The sequence below is a fragment of the Pholcus phalangioides genome, unplaced genomic scaffold (genome assembly GCF_987345545.1).
Source record: "Pholcus phalangioides strain wild (caught in Gottingen) unplaced genomic scaffold, Ppha-v1.0 ptg000003l_1, whole genome shotgun sequence".
In the NCBI taxonomy this organism is placed as follows: Eukaryota; Metazoa; Arthropoda; class Arachnida; order Araneae; family Pholcidae; genus Pholcus; species Pholcus phalangioides.
In genome coordinates, this window is record NW_028301596.1 from 27,514,609 (window position 1) to 27,529,835 (window position 15,227).

General features: G+C 38.6%; 1 protein-coding gene across 2 annotated transcripts in view; it reads right to left on the reverse strand.

The window, feature by feature from the left end:
* Sos (Son of sevenless guanine nucleotide exchange factor) overlaps window positions 1-15,227 on the reverse strand; it is a 530,159-nt gene that overhangs the window by 287,388 nt on the left and 227,544 nt on the right. For both annotated transcript variants that reach the window (XM_089247363.1, XM_089247362.1), the window contains one exon: window positions 1,800-1,930. In XM_089247363.1, coding sequence (XP_089103489.1) covers window positions 1,800-1,930 — 131 coding nt within the window. The remainder of the gene's footprint in view (window positions 1-1,799; window positions 1,931-15,227) is intronic.

The following is a 15,227-nucleotide window of genomic DNA, read 5'->3' on the forward strand; positions in this document are numbered from 1 at the left end:
TTATCATTCTTGAGCGCATACCTCAAAATACCTTATGCCAAAATTTCATTCAGTTTCTGTGAATGGTATGATAGTTAGGGGCCCATATGTCGGGAAAGTTTCTTTATAATCACCCCGTATTTGTGTAATATCAAATAATAGTGTCCTGCAAAAGTGTTATAAATAAATGTGCAATAATTGTACCTTCATGCCGTTGGTGGATCACGAACCACTTTTACAGTAAAATAATTCAATGAAATTCCTCAGGATTTTTTGCAATAGGCTTAAAATTGTGGACCCTGACCAGGTTTCCAATTTCCTGTATTCGTGCTGTTACCAGATTCTGTGATATATTATTTTGAGCAATATTATTTTCCTTCTATAATAATATGCAAACAAGATGAATTCAGTGCCTTAAGTTTGTCTCGATGATTGGTTCCTGTCATGATGCATGATGGGAGAGCGGCTCAGATAAATACCGGATACACAGTGAGATGCATCACCGATTCCAGCTCAGTGATGTGAAACAGTTGTCTTATCATAAAGGCGTTTTGCCTTGTCGAGGCGTGCACCAAGTGATCTCTCAATCATAGTGATCTACTGAAAGTGGAAAGGCGTGCCTTGGCACCACTTAGGTCTATTCATTCGTTCTAAGGTTTCACCCATGGTTCAGCTGGATAACTCCAAATATATAAACTCCAACGATATAACGTCATCTTGGTTTCGTCATTTACTCCATGGATTGACAGGTAGCCTGACTGGCTGCCTCTGGACTTCCCTCGATGTCAGCCTGATCTTGTCTTCTATTTTATAGTTGACCGGTAGCTTGTCCAGATACCTTTTGGTGTGAATCGACACTATCCTGATTCTTGCATCTATCCAACTGTTCGGCATGCAAAGGACTAACAGATCGACTGACAAGAAAGTCTCCTAACTACCTCCAAATTGGATGAGTTTTCACTGATATGAATGACGCGATTGAGATAAGTGTATTCCCAGTTGTCGCGGCAAATGGTGAGATTGTTCCGATTATTGATCTAGTTTGTTGAGAAAAAAACTAACTGAAATAACTAAATGTTAGAAAAATGTTTTTCACTAAGATTACCAAATTTTAATACTCAACAGAATAAATGTTTATTTTATAAAGAACTATCTGGTTCGTTTCATTGTTGCCATCTGTTCAGTGATTAATACTAACCTTTAATAGTAATAATAACCTTTAATATTAATAGTAAACCTTTGCCAAGTAGATTCTCCAAATATTTCCTAGAAGAAACTAAACACAATAGTAGTTTTTTAAACATCTGAAACTGCATCTCATAAAATTCATTGTGATTCTAGAATGTACCGAGGAACAGCTATAATAATACAGAAGTTATATAACTGCTGACATAACAGTTATACATAAGGTAGATGTTCATTCTGATTTGGTGAGAGAATTTTAATCAAAAAAGGTAAATTTATGAATTTTTTGTTTATTTCTTATCAAGATAAGGAATGATAAAACTGAAAAAGAAGAGATAAAATAATAAGAAAATTATAAGATCATATTTTTAAATTTTAAGGCAATACAGTCTACACACCGCTTATTATAATCATGGATAATGCTATCATTAGGCTATTCCTTCACTAGTTAGTGAAATCCTTCATTAGTATGGGAAAATATGCTGCTCTTAAATTAGAGGCTCGTAAAATCGAGCGTTCACTGTATAAACATGAATATTCATTTTAATAAGTTTCATTAATTTATTTGGGTCAAAGAAGGGTACGATTGGACACTGAATATAAATTATCAGCATTGTAAGACTTAAAAAAATTACCCATGATGAAATCATTGCAGCACTGTGCAATATCTTTTCCTTCCCAACCATCAATGTTTTTTTGGATTTCATTCATTTTCTGAAGAGCATTTTGCCTACTTGTTCGGCAATTGGGCCTAAGAAGGCATTCACTGAAAAACAAAATAAATGATTCATAAAGAAGAATTATATGTAAACAATAATATGAAATTATTATAATCATACCCACATACGATTCTATATAACAAAAAAGCCCTTTGTTATACTATGTCCCGTCTACCATTAGAGAACAACTGCTAAAAATATAACCAACATTAGAACCTGGATATCATATCAACATTAGGGTGAAGCGAAAAACACAAAAAACTTTTTTCATGAGCATTTTTATCCTATTTCTTTTCAACACCTCATTAGGCAAGTTGCCTTTTTGTGGCTTCTGTATTTGTAACTGAATGTACCAGGTGTACAAGTATGAAATGCGGATTTCAGAAAACAGATGGTGTACCAATGCAGTTTGTGATATAAAGATTTGACGCTGCGCCATTTTGTTGTGTCATCAACAAGTGTCAGATGCGCACGAGTGATAAATTGGAAAAGTGTGTGCACAGTGTTGTATTGTTGTGTTCAATATGTCGAAAGTTATACTGAACAATGAGCATTCACGGACAGCATTAATTTTTTTGTTTTCATTTGAAGAAAACTGCTGCTGAATCATACCAATTACTTCAAGAAGCTTATGGTGAACATGCTCCATCTCAAGATACGTGTGAATGATGGTTTCGGTTTTTTAAAAGTGGCAACTTCGATGTTGCAGACAACGAACAAGGAAAACCGCCAAAAAAAAAGATGATGTGGAATTGGAAGCATTGTTGGACGAAGATGATACTACACAGACACAAAAACAACTCGCAGAGCAATTGGGCGTTAGTCAACAAGCTGTTTCCAATTGCAATGCCCCATGACAATGTGAAATGCTCCTTGACAATGCTCAATGGTCAATGTGCAATGCTCCATCATAAACAGCAAAAGCGGTTCGCGGCACGTTGGAAGCGCTCAGCTGGAAGTTCTACCCTATGCGGCTTACTCACCAGACTTGGCTCCTTCCAATTACCACTTGTTTGCATTGATGGGTCACGCACTTTCTGAGCAACGCTTTGGTTCGTACGAAGATGTGAAAAAATAGCTCGATGAATGGTTCGCAGCAAAAGGGGAAGATTTTTACTGGCCTGGTATTCACAAATTTCAGGAAAGATGGAGGAAATGTATAACAAGCAACAGAGCATACTTTGAATAAAGCACTTTTTATCATTCTTCCGAATTTAACGTGTTTTTTTAAAAAAAAAATCTGCATTTCATACTTGTACACCTGGTATATTTGGTGTTTTGTTCACAGTGACGAAACCTTTTTGAAGTGGATGCACACTCATAAAGACACCTATGAATTACAACTTACTAAGCTACACAGGGCCTAATAATTCCAGAGAGCCAGGCTCATAGCCAGAGCCAGAATTTCATTCGGAGGGGGACTAGTTGCATTTCATAGGGGACCAAAGTGATAGATTTTGGGCGTCTTTTTTCCTCTTTTTAAGCATATTCTTACATTTGGGGGAGGGGGGAACCAGGACTCCCCCCGCTAGAGCCTTGCAAAGAGCAAAAATGTGTCATGTGGGATGATTGGGTTCATATTGTGCTGTTGAACAAGAGAGTTCCACACCCAGACACAATTTTTTATGTAGAAAACAGAAACAGTCATCTCCAAATTTCGACATAACTGGTTGGCGGCATTTCATGTTGAAGCAGACTAACACTTTCCACAAACGAAAATACTGATACTGTGATCCAAGAAGGTAACTTAAGTAATAAGAATAAATGTATTGCAAATCTGGTTTCGTGTATCCTCATGGACATACAGACAGACATGACCGCTGACTGCCCAGAGAGACCATCTTGGGATGGTTTGCACTCTTGGACATACAGGAGGACCAGGAAATGGTGCATGTGTGCATACTTTTAGGGGCTGTTTAAGAGAGGGAACAAGGGCTGCAGTGCATTTGGCGGCAGCATCTTAGGCTTTAGTTAGGAAATAAATTTTACAAATATCAAATGAGATCATGCTTTTGAGCAATACTTTGATATCACAACAGACAAAATGCTTAACGAGATGGCTGCGAAAAAGATGCCAACAACAAATATGAATGCCATATATTTCAAAAACACAGCAACCCTATTAAAAATGCAATTACAAACAATATATATACACATGATAAAATATTATATAATGCCCATAAGGAATATTTGTGGTTGCCTTATTCGAAGTATGGATAGCTTCTCGATTTACCCCAACATGTTTATTGTATTTCTTTTTAAACGTGTCAAATTGTGTTAGAATTTATTACCTCAGAGGGTAAGCTATTCCATTTATTAACAACCCTATGAGAGAAAAATTCCCTGTGACTTCATAACCTAAAATTGTCCCTTACCAATCGATACTGGTGTCTCCTTGTAAAAGCAGTTGATTGACAGTGTACTAACAGTATTAAAATAGTAAATGTACTAATGGTACACTGTCAATCAACTGCTTTTAAAATAATTCAACTAATAATACAATAATTCTGCTATTACAATAATTCACGGTTCATCCTATCCATCCTATTAAAAATTTTGAACACTTTGATCATGCCTCCCCGACACAGTGATTTCCGATCAGCAATTACCAATACATAATTTACAAAATCAAAAAGCTTAAGACCAAAGAATCATTTAAATGATGCTTCAAGATGACTGAGGGAACAAACATTACCTTCTGAGAGTTTTATAAAAACATTTCACAACACCATGCACTGCATAAAGATCATCGATTTCACAACACCATGCACTGCATCAAGATAATCGATTTCACAACACCATGCACTGCATCAAGATAATCGATTTCACAACACCATGCACTGCATCAAGATAATCGATTTCACAACACCATGCACTGCAAGATCATCGATATAGCCCAGGATGGAGCCATCAAGAGAAACCTTAATTTTGCTTAGCCAGAAAATTGTGGGCTGATTGCATTATTGAACATAGCTTTGTGGGGGAGAGGTTATTTCATAAACATTTGTTATGTATGTGAATCCCTTATTGTTGGACAGATGGCACTACCATATCGTATTACGGCTATTGAACGTTTAGTGAGTTCGCACCGCGTTGTTGTTACGATAGCATCTTTGTAATCGTGTGTCCGTTATCATCATGTATTTGCGTATGTCTGTAACCAAATTATTATAATTAACTGTACCATTAAACAAAATAGAAAACAACATTAAAGTGTCTAACAGGTTGTGTCTTGGGAAAGACCATGTGACTAGAGGTGAATGAGGACGACATTCAAGAACTAGTGGAGGGACATAGTCAGGAGTTGACCACAGAGAAACTGATGGATCTCCATTGCATGCAAGAGTTTATGGACAGGTTCTTGTTTGAAGATGAGAGAAATGAGACGGACTCTGTCACTTCAAATGAGATTAGAGAGATGAGGGAAGCCTACTACCTCCTAGATACATGTATCTCTAGGAGGTAATGGGTAACTCTGAGCAAAATTTTGTAGAAAAGACCCACCCAACTAAAGCTGTAGCTTCCCGTCTTGCAGATGTTGCCACCTTGTCGCGGTGAGCGGGCTAGCGTGTGTTAATGATCTTGTGAGCTATGCTGGTGGTAGAATTAGCTACCAGTAGGGTCAGTAGTGAAACACCTGACTAAAAGTGGTACCATTGGAGACCGTGAGGGAAGCATTCCCCTCTCACAAAAGCTAAATAAAGAGAATGTTGATCTCATTCAGCAAGAGATCCTTGGGAAGATTGACCTAATCCCTATGGGAAGTCATGTACCTAAGATTCAGGGGTTCAACCTTAATTGGTGGAGCATTGATGATCTACTGTCATGATGCTGAAACAGTGGAATGGGTGAAAACCACCTTCCATGGTAATAGGCAAGTTTTGAGTGGCGATGCACTCAGGGTCTAGAGTGACAAAGAGTTGCCGAAGCCTGTCAAGGTCGCCTTCAAAACAAAGGATACGTACACCACAGAGCCTGTGACTTTGCTAAGGCGGACCAATCGTTACAGCCAGCCCACAGTTGAAATTTGAGGAGTGGAAGGTGCTACAGAAATCTGTGGAGCCACATTCCTTAAGATGGATCTTTGAGGTTGGACAGGAGGCTGCAGAAGCAATCAAACAGGTCAACTTTAGTGCGTATACTGGTATAGATCGAGGGATCTTCAAGATTCTCAATGATCCCAAAGTGAAGGAGGGTACACAAAGTGCATCTGTGATCCCCTCACAAGCAAATAATTTGAGCACTTCCAATGAGGAAGCTAAAGCAAAGGAAGGCATGTTAGAGCAATCTGCAACCTCCTCTCAAGCAAGTAATTCTATTGCTCCGCAAGTTAATGAATTACTTAAAATTCATGATTACATCTGGCTCGGAAAATACAGTGCAGCCTGACTCAATTATGTCTGAAGGGGAGATTAATAAGGATTGGCAGGACTTGAGTGAAGAGGGTGTCCCTGACCTACCCTCTTCTGATTAGTGAGGGCGATTTGCCTTCATAGTTTTATTACTATCATCTAACCTTTTATGGATTGTGAAATCAAAGTTGTTCAAGTCAATCTCCATCATAGTCGCTCTGCTTCTGCCATACTAGGTATGAAGATGACTAGAGCAAGATTGACATTGCCTTGATACAAGAACCTTGGACTGTAAATGGTAAGGTAAAATTTTAGGTCTGAACATCAAGGAATATAATATCTTTTATGATGTTCTCAGTGACAGACCTAGAGCTTGCATTATTGCCAGTGCTAACCTCACTGTGATAAATATTGTAAAATATCTGAGCAGTGGCACTGTTGCTATCAAGATAGCTTATGAAACGCAAGGACATAAAGAAATCATCTTGATGTCAGCATATCTTCCGTTTGAAGAAAAAGACCTACTTTCAAATGCTGCTAAAGAACTTTTCCAGTATTGCAGCATGGGTAAAAAGAAACTCATCCTTGGTTGTGATGCTAATGCTCACCATGTATTATGGGGAAGCAGTGATTGCAATAAACGGGGTGAGGATCTCTTAGAATATATATTACATTACAATCTGTACATTCTTAACAAAGGTAATGAACCTACTTTTGTTACTGTTAATAAAAGTGAGGTTATTGACTTTACATCATGTAATAGCTCATGCTATGATCACATTGAAGACTGGAAGGTCTCGGATGAAATCATGCAGTGAGACCACTGTCTGATCATGTTTATTCTGTTGCAAAACTAATTAGAACAGTAACAGTAAGTAGAAATCCAAGGTTAACTAATTGGGTTGCTTACAAAGAGGATCTTCAAGCCTTATGACATCTGGTCAATTTGGAAAGTTTTCCTCCATACTTGATTCGGAGCTGTCTGTTGACCAGCTGCAACATGTCATTCTCCAATATTTTCACAAAAATTGTAAGACTACCAATGCGGAAAAACAGAAATTAGTGCCTTGGTGGTCGAAAGAGCCGAGTAAAATGAGAAAAAGCTGTAGAAGGCTTTTTAATAGAGTTAAAAAAGTGGTAAATGGCAGGAATATAAAACTGCACTCACTGCGTATAATAAAACCATCAGATTCCAAGAGAGGATCTTTGAGAAAGTATTGTGATGATATTAATGATATCCCTGCTACGGCAAAATGATGTCCAAAGACAGAAACTGTGGTTTGAATACCATCAAGCTACCTAATGGTAAATTTATAGAATCTCGGAAATAAACTCTAGCTAAAATACTTAGCGTACATTTTCCAAGATCTATTCTGACTGATAATAGTGCTAGCCATCATACTCTTTCTACAACTACTTGTAGTAAGAGAAAATCGGATCTAGCCAGAAAGGTGGTCACGTGTGACAAAATTATTGTGGGCTATAAACTCCTTCAAACCATATAAAACTCCTGGTATGGATGGAATTGTTCCAGCTCTCCTTAAGGAGGGTAAACAAATTCTTACTCCAATTCTCTGCAGAACCTACAGATCATCTATTGCTTTTGGGCATGTACCAACTGCCTGGAGGCCCACTACGGTAATTTTTATATCAAAAATTGGAAAAGATAATTACTATGAGGCTAAATCTTTTAGACCAATCAGTCTTACGTCTTTCTTACTGAAGACGATGGAGAAACTCATTGATAGATATATTAGAGAGGTTGTTTTAATGACAGCGCCGCTGTCTACTTTTCAATACGCCTATCAACCAGGCAAATCCACTGATACTGCTTTATATAATTTGTCTCATATATTAGAGAGAAACATGAATGTTAAAGAAATAGCATTGATTGGCTGTATTTCTTGATATTGAGGGAGCCTTTGATAAGGTTCCTATTGACACTATTCTTCAAGCTCTTGAGAGAAGTGTTAATAAGACATTTATTAATTGGATCAATAATTTGTTATCCCTCAGGTGCATAAATGCATCTCTATGTGGGGATAACATGACAATTCATGCACAAGCTGAATGTCCTCAGGGAGGTGTACTCTCTCCTATCTTGTGGTGTCTACTTGTGGACTCACTTCTGGGGAAAATGGCTAAATCTGGAATGGCTTGCATTGGTTATGCTGATGACGTTGAAATTGTCGCTAGGGGCAAGTACACTGATACTGTATCTAGTATTATGTTTGATGCCCTTAGGAAGGTTGAAAAGTGGTGTGAGAGACAGTGAAGGACTTTGTTAATCCACAAAAGACTACCATGGTTGCTTTTACCAGAAAACAAAGACCTTTCTTTGAAGAACATCAAGTTCTTTGGTCAAACTCTGGAATATGCCAGTGAAGTTAAATTTTTAGGTGTGTACCTAGATCAAAAACTGACCTGGAAGAAGTACCTAGAGTTTTGTCTGAACAAAGCTAAGAGAGCTTTTTTGGGCATGCAGAAATGCTATTGGAAGGACATGGGGATTAAATCCTAGAGTCATCCACTGGATCTACTCCCTATCATTACTTATGGATCTGTTGTCTGGTGGTCCAGAACAAGGTACAATACGGTTAAGTCAGACTTAGCTAAACTACAAAGAATGGTTTGCATGGCAATCACTGGCTGTATGAAAACCACTCCTACTGAAGCACTCGAACTTTTACTCGGGATGTATCCTCTACACATGCGTATAGAGGCTGAAGCAATCATCTGCATGAAAAGATTCAAGAATTTGGGTCATTGGAAAGAGTACTCACAGTACTTATCATAGAGTGGTCTTGATGTAAATGTTACACAGCATCCATATCTCAACATGCCAAGTTTTCCAAATTTGCATTTAATAAGCATTATATGGCTCAGTTCCCTTCTAGGGAAGACAGGGGCATTGCTCCTACTCACAGTGACCAAAATCTTATACTGACGGCTCTAAGCTTGGAAACAGCACTAGAGCTGGAGTAGGCTGTCCTGGAGATCGTACACAGTTATCATATCCTTTAGATGGCTACACCACTGTTTTTCAAGATGAAATATTTGCAATTCTCATGTGTTGTAAAATTTGCATAGATAGAGGTTTTAGTAGAAGATGAATTTTATATGTTCTGATAGTCAGGCTGCGCTGATGGCTCTTCAGAAGTATGAAATCACCTCTCATGTGGTCTGGGAGTGCTACACTGGACTCTGTAATTTATCTAACAACAACAGAGTCAAGCTTTGCTGGGTACCAGGTCATTCAGGGAGCTCAGGTAATGAATTGGCTGACAAGCTGGCTAGAAGGAGTGCTAAGCCAGCTTTAGGCATTTCACGGGAATTGATAAGAAATACTGTTTTCAACTCATTCAGGAGAAAACAGTATCAAGATTGGCTGAACACTGACTGTCAGCAACAGGCAAAAGAGATAAATTGTGACTGCCCTAGTTTTAGGCAGAAGGAGCTGATGAAGCTTAGCAAAAATGGTATTCATAGAGCTGTTGGTCTACTTACTGGCCACTGCACTTTTAAAAGGCATCTTAATGTCATAGGAGTAAGTAGTGACTCAACCTGTAGAGGTTGTTTATATAAGGAAGAGACTGCTACTCACTTTCTTTGTAAATGTGAAATGTACTCTGCACACAGGTTTGAGCACTTGGGTCGTTATTTGATTAAACCATGGGAGCTTCAAGATATTCCTATTAGATCTTCGCTGAACTTTGCTTCAGCTACAGGTCTCTATTAAAGACTTTTTTTTCTTCTTTTTGGGATAGTTCAATAGACCTCTGGTCACATTGCTAGGTTCTATGAAACCACCCACCCATAAGTCTAAGTCTAAAGCTGTGTGCGAGCAATGAATTTGTCCAATGACGATGCAATTTCTCATTTGCACGAAATCCTCAAAAGGAGTCAAAAGCAGGCGTCATTCCATTGGTTTCTTTCCAAATTGTTACAAAAAGAAAAAGATTGATTACAATTAACAGATTACAATTAGTTTCAAAATATACTCTTCCTCTCTCTGGTCATTGCAAAATTATTGTATTGTATGTTTATACTAATGGTGTGTTGCATTACTAAATAAATTATTATTGTATTATATTATTGATGAAGTGCTTGTATTAGTCATTGTTATAAGAATGAATAATTGTGGAACAAATCATCCGAGTTTGCATTATATCCTATGGAAAAATTTGATTTGTTATGCGAGCAATTCGGTTAATGAGCACATCTACTGGAACAAATACAGCTAGTTAACCAAAGTTCCACTGCACTAGCAACCACAGATAATTATTTTCTGTCTCTCCTCATAATATACAGGACGTCTATAATTAAAAGACCCATTTTAAAGTAGCCTACAGGCAAAACCAGTCATCAGAAAATTGTGAAATTTTGTGGAGGACTTCATGAAGTGATGGAAATTTGTTTCAGGGGAAAAAAATTAGGCGCACATGTCACCACCAGAGAGCATTTTATTAAGAAATGACACATTTATGCAAATGTTTGCAATTTTAACAATTGTTAAACACTTTTACAATTGCTACTGCACCAAAACATATTTCACATGATGGCCATAATTTTCAGATACCATGTGAAATCGCAAGATGGTATGTTCGACAACTGAACGGAGTGTGTGCGGGAAATGTTCATCACGTGGCATGAAAAGCTGCCTTAAAGGTCAGGTAAAGCTCTTGGATCGTCACAACTTACCAGACGCTTCAAATGTTCCCAAAGTCAAAAATCTCATGGATTCCACGTCCGGGGATTGTGGAGGCCATAGATTAGGGAAGGGCCAGCTGATGACATGTTCTTCAGTAAAATGTGCTTTAATAACATTCTTAACATACACTGCAATGTGTGGAGTGTTAGAATATTATGTTAATGAACAAACAATTGATTTATTTATTTCTATTTTTGATATTAGGCAACACATTATTAGTCAAGTATTTAGTTTCAGAGTTTTCACGTAACAGTGCAAAAACATGGTTGCTCAAGTCTGAACAAAAACAGGTGTTGTCTCTCACTTTAAGTGTTTAAGGCAACTGACTACGTTCAAATGACGATTTTTTTCGAAAATTGTCGAAAATGGTTTTGTAAATTCATTTGGAAGAATTTTTTACACAGAATCCAAAACTATTTTATTCTTGCACATGCAGTACGTAGCAACAAAGTTATGGTTGATTTAAATCCTCTGGAACAATGGTTTCGAAGGCAACAAACAATTTTCAAACGCGTTATTTGAGGATTCATTTCTTCATTACTTTAGTTCATGCGAAACCTAATTTCTCAAACACTATGCAAGATATTCTCATGAAATTATTCAACAGTGTTCCAGATAACGTTAGCTGTGCAATGAACTAGAATCTTGGCCATATGTTTAGAATTCAATATTTTACAGCTGTTTGAATGAAAAAAAATTGAATTTTTTTGTGAAAATTCACGTATTGTATCACGAAAACTGCTATATCTCAGAGAAAATATGTTATGTATCTTAAAACTTTTAGTTCATTGCACAGACAACAGTCACAGAAACATACATGATCAAAATCATTCAAGTAAATTGTGTGGTTTTTAGTGTACAATGTTTGGCATAAGTACTGAAAATGAGCCAATTTCGAGGGCATAATTTTGAATATCTCAAAAAGTTTTAGAGGTATTTCAGAAATTTCACTGGATTTCTTTATTTCATACAGTACTTTTATTCAAACCCCCAAAACTTGTTTTGTGAAAATCACTGTGTTTTCAAAAAAAGTGTCCTGCACGTAGTCAGTTGCCTTAAATCTCTATTGAACATGTGTCTGTTCAATTGAATATTCTGGTTATAATTATTTACACTCACACGCATCATTAGTAAGAAGGATATATCAACAGATCCAAAATAGTAAGAGGTTATGGGTCTCTTCATGCTGACTTTGCTGTGTGTGAGAGTAAACAATGAATTCCTAAGCCTAAAGTAAAGTTTCCCCCCCTCGTCTTCTTATCAGTCGTAGGTCCTGTATCCGTATTTGGATCCGTCCGTATTTGCTTCAGCAGGAATTTGTTCTTCATGATGTTGAAATCTGTGAAGTAGCTCTCGACTTGGGCTATGATCCTCTCTTCAAGTTCTTCGTTAGGTATGCCAAAATCGCTATCATTGCTGTCGTTGGACTTGGCCTTCTGTTCACGCTTGGCACCGGAATTGGCAGATGAAGTACACACATCGTCCTTATGGCTTGGCTCATTGTGATCGGACTTAGAACTAGTACATTTCCCAAGAGTGTGTCGTATGCCGTTGGACATATTAACATTTCATTTATAAAGCGACTCGACACTGCGCAAGTAATCGGCACGTACCCGTGCTGCCATCGCTGATCTTCATCATGCATATTTTCAGAGGGGCTATCTCGCTTTCACCAAATGCGGACCTGATCTTCCTGATTCTTCCTTCGCCTTCACTGTTGTCGATCTCAACCAAATCTGATCTAACGACTGAGATCTGGGCCCCGGAATCGACTAAGCCTCTTACTGTCTTCTGACCACATTTCAAGCTCACTGTCTGCGGTGTGTCAATGTTCGCACCTACACCAGCTGCAGGCACCGCGATACGTGCTGTTAGGACTGTGGTTTCTTCAATTGTGCCCTACTCTTCTGTCTGGACAGAGTTTGCCTGGGCCCGGAACAATGGCTCCTGCTGACCTCTTGATGGACAAAACCTTGCTATATGGCCTTCTGCCCCATACGCATAGCAAGTGACTGAGGCTCTCACCCATCATCACATTAGGTGGGAAGGACTCGCCCTGAAGTCTCTGGTTTCTGCTGGCTTTCCACCTCAGACTTTGATGAACCGGTCGTGTTCCTTGAGCTGTCACTAGGGAGAGGTGTCTTCAGAGTCCTCTTTACATCATCAAACCTATCTAGTTTCTCTGATAGCTTACTTGGTGACATCATATCCAACCATTCGTCCAGATAGTATTCTTTAAAATCTGCTGTGACACATTTTTTCATTTGATCTGTGATGATTAAATCTCTTAGTTTCTCAAACGTTGCGACCCTCAAAGCCGCCGCCCATCCATCAAAATAGGTACACAGTTTGCGGTAGAAGTCTCTCCAGGTGCCCTTTTGATTTTTGTGGTGCGAAGAAAACATCTGCTTCTGTGGGGCGAGTTTGAATCTCCTCAATATTAATTCTTTAACTTGATTATAGTCCTGTACTTGCTGTTCCGGCTCACGGGCAATTAACTGGTTCATTTCGTAGGGAAGAAGTCCCAAGAGCTCAGCTAACCAATAATCCTGAACCAGGGCAACGCGGCGAGCTTACAGCTCAAACAGCACCAAGTACAGACTTATGTCTTCTACCATCCTGAATTTTTGCATCATGTTCTGGAAATCCCAGCTGGGGTTCTGCTGTGCCCAGCCTGATTATCCTCCTCTCTTCTGGCTCATGTCTCGATCCTCGGTCTTCCGAGCTCATATTCTTTTTCTCTACGCTGTTTCTCCATCTCTTTCCTTTTGCCTATGATCGTTTTCAGCATCTCTCTGCATGTCGCTTTGTTGTACGTTTCACTTTCCTGTATGGCACTAACTAATTGCACAAAGTTAAACTCCGGTCGGACTGTTACCCCCAAGTTGGTGTCCATGGTCTCCAAATCTTCCTTGTTCCCTTTTGCAGAATACACCATCTTTATTTATCGTCTCGATACCGCTGCACAATATTTGCTTCTCTTCCCTAGTCAGGATTGCCCCTCTCAGCACTGTAGTCAGGTTGACTTCACAAAAAAAACATCGTTGGAGCTCGACGCTGCCGTTATATTCTTCTTTTAATTCAGCTCACAGTCTTGGGTCGTTGAAGACATGATCCTATCCTACCGACTGCGCCAGTAAAGTTTCCCCCGTCGTCTTCTTATCGGTCGTAGGTCCTCGGCTGCACTTCTACTACAAAATAACTAGGGTTCTAGACTCCCAAAAGGAAAAAACAACACTTTATTTCATTTGTTATCCAACATTCCCCAATGAAACTGTCATGTCTCTTCGGTACAAACGTTCACACTACCATCTCTTTTTCGAATGTCTTAAATAGTTCTTTTTTCTTTCTCTCGTGACTCCCGTTTCTCCCAGGCCTTCTTTCCACTCTTTTCTCCTGAACCTTACACCTAACTCCAGTCAAGAAGTCTACAATTGAAGTTCCTAAAGATGAAAGCTTGCAAGATTCAAGTTAAGCCATTGAGTGGCAAAAGAGATTGGACACTATGGAAATATAGGATAAAATTTGCATTAAGTTTTCTATGGTGAGGCCTTTGATGTAGTGAATGAGAAAATGCAACTATTTGAAGCCACATCTGAAAATCAACTGTACAACATTTGTTTAGAGTTCTTCCAGTTTAAGTGGTCATCAACTGAGGAAATGGCAGCAAACTTATCCAAATTGAAGAATCTGTGGAATAAGCTGAAAAAAGGTTTAGAAAGTGAACAAGAAACCAAGCTTCCACATATGCTGCTGATATGCAAGATACTTAATGTTCATCCTCAAAATTATCCTGTCTTCAAATCAAGTTGGTTACTTTTGAGTGAAAAAAAGAACTGTTGATGATTTAACGACACCGCTATGTTCTCATGAGCAGGAATTGAGGACAAACATCAATGAAAGTGAATCAGGTCATGCAGCACTAGTTGCAAGTTACAAACAGAATATCCAGAATCATCTGAAAAGAGACGAAAGCACATCTTCAAGTAATAAATATAGTGTGAGCAATCATTACTGTCATCTGGAAGGACATTCCGTCAAGAACTGCCGTGTATGCATTGCTGATGGTAAACCACAGAAACCCAGTTCAAGTCATTCCACAAGATATCAGAGTAAGGGCGAAAAATTATCTCTACAGATATACACTATCTACCAATAAGTATTTGGACACCTATGCAAATGACGATATCTGCGGTCCTGAGATACGTCACGCCCTCCGCCGGTATATATCGTGTAGGAAACAACATCGGCATTAGTCGCATGCAAGATGCCGCGCAGTTC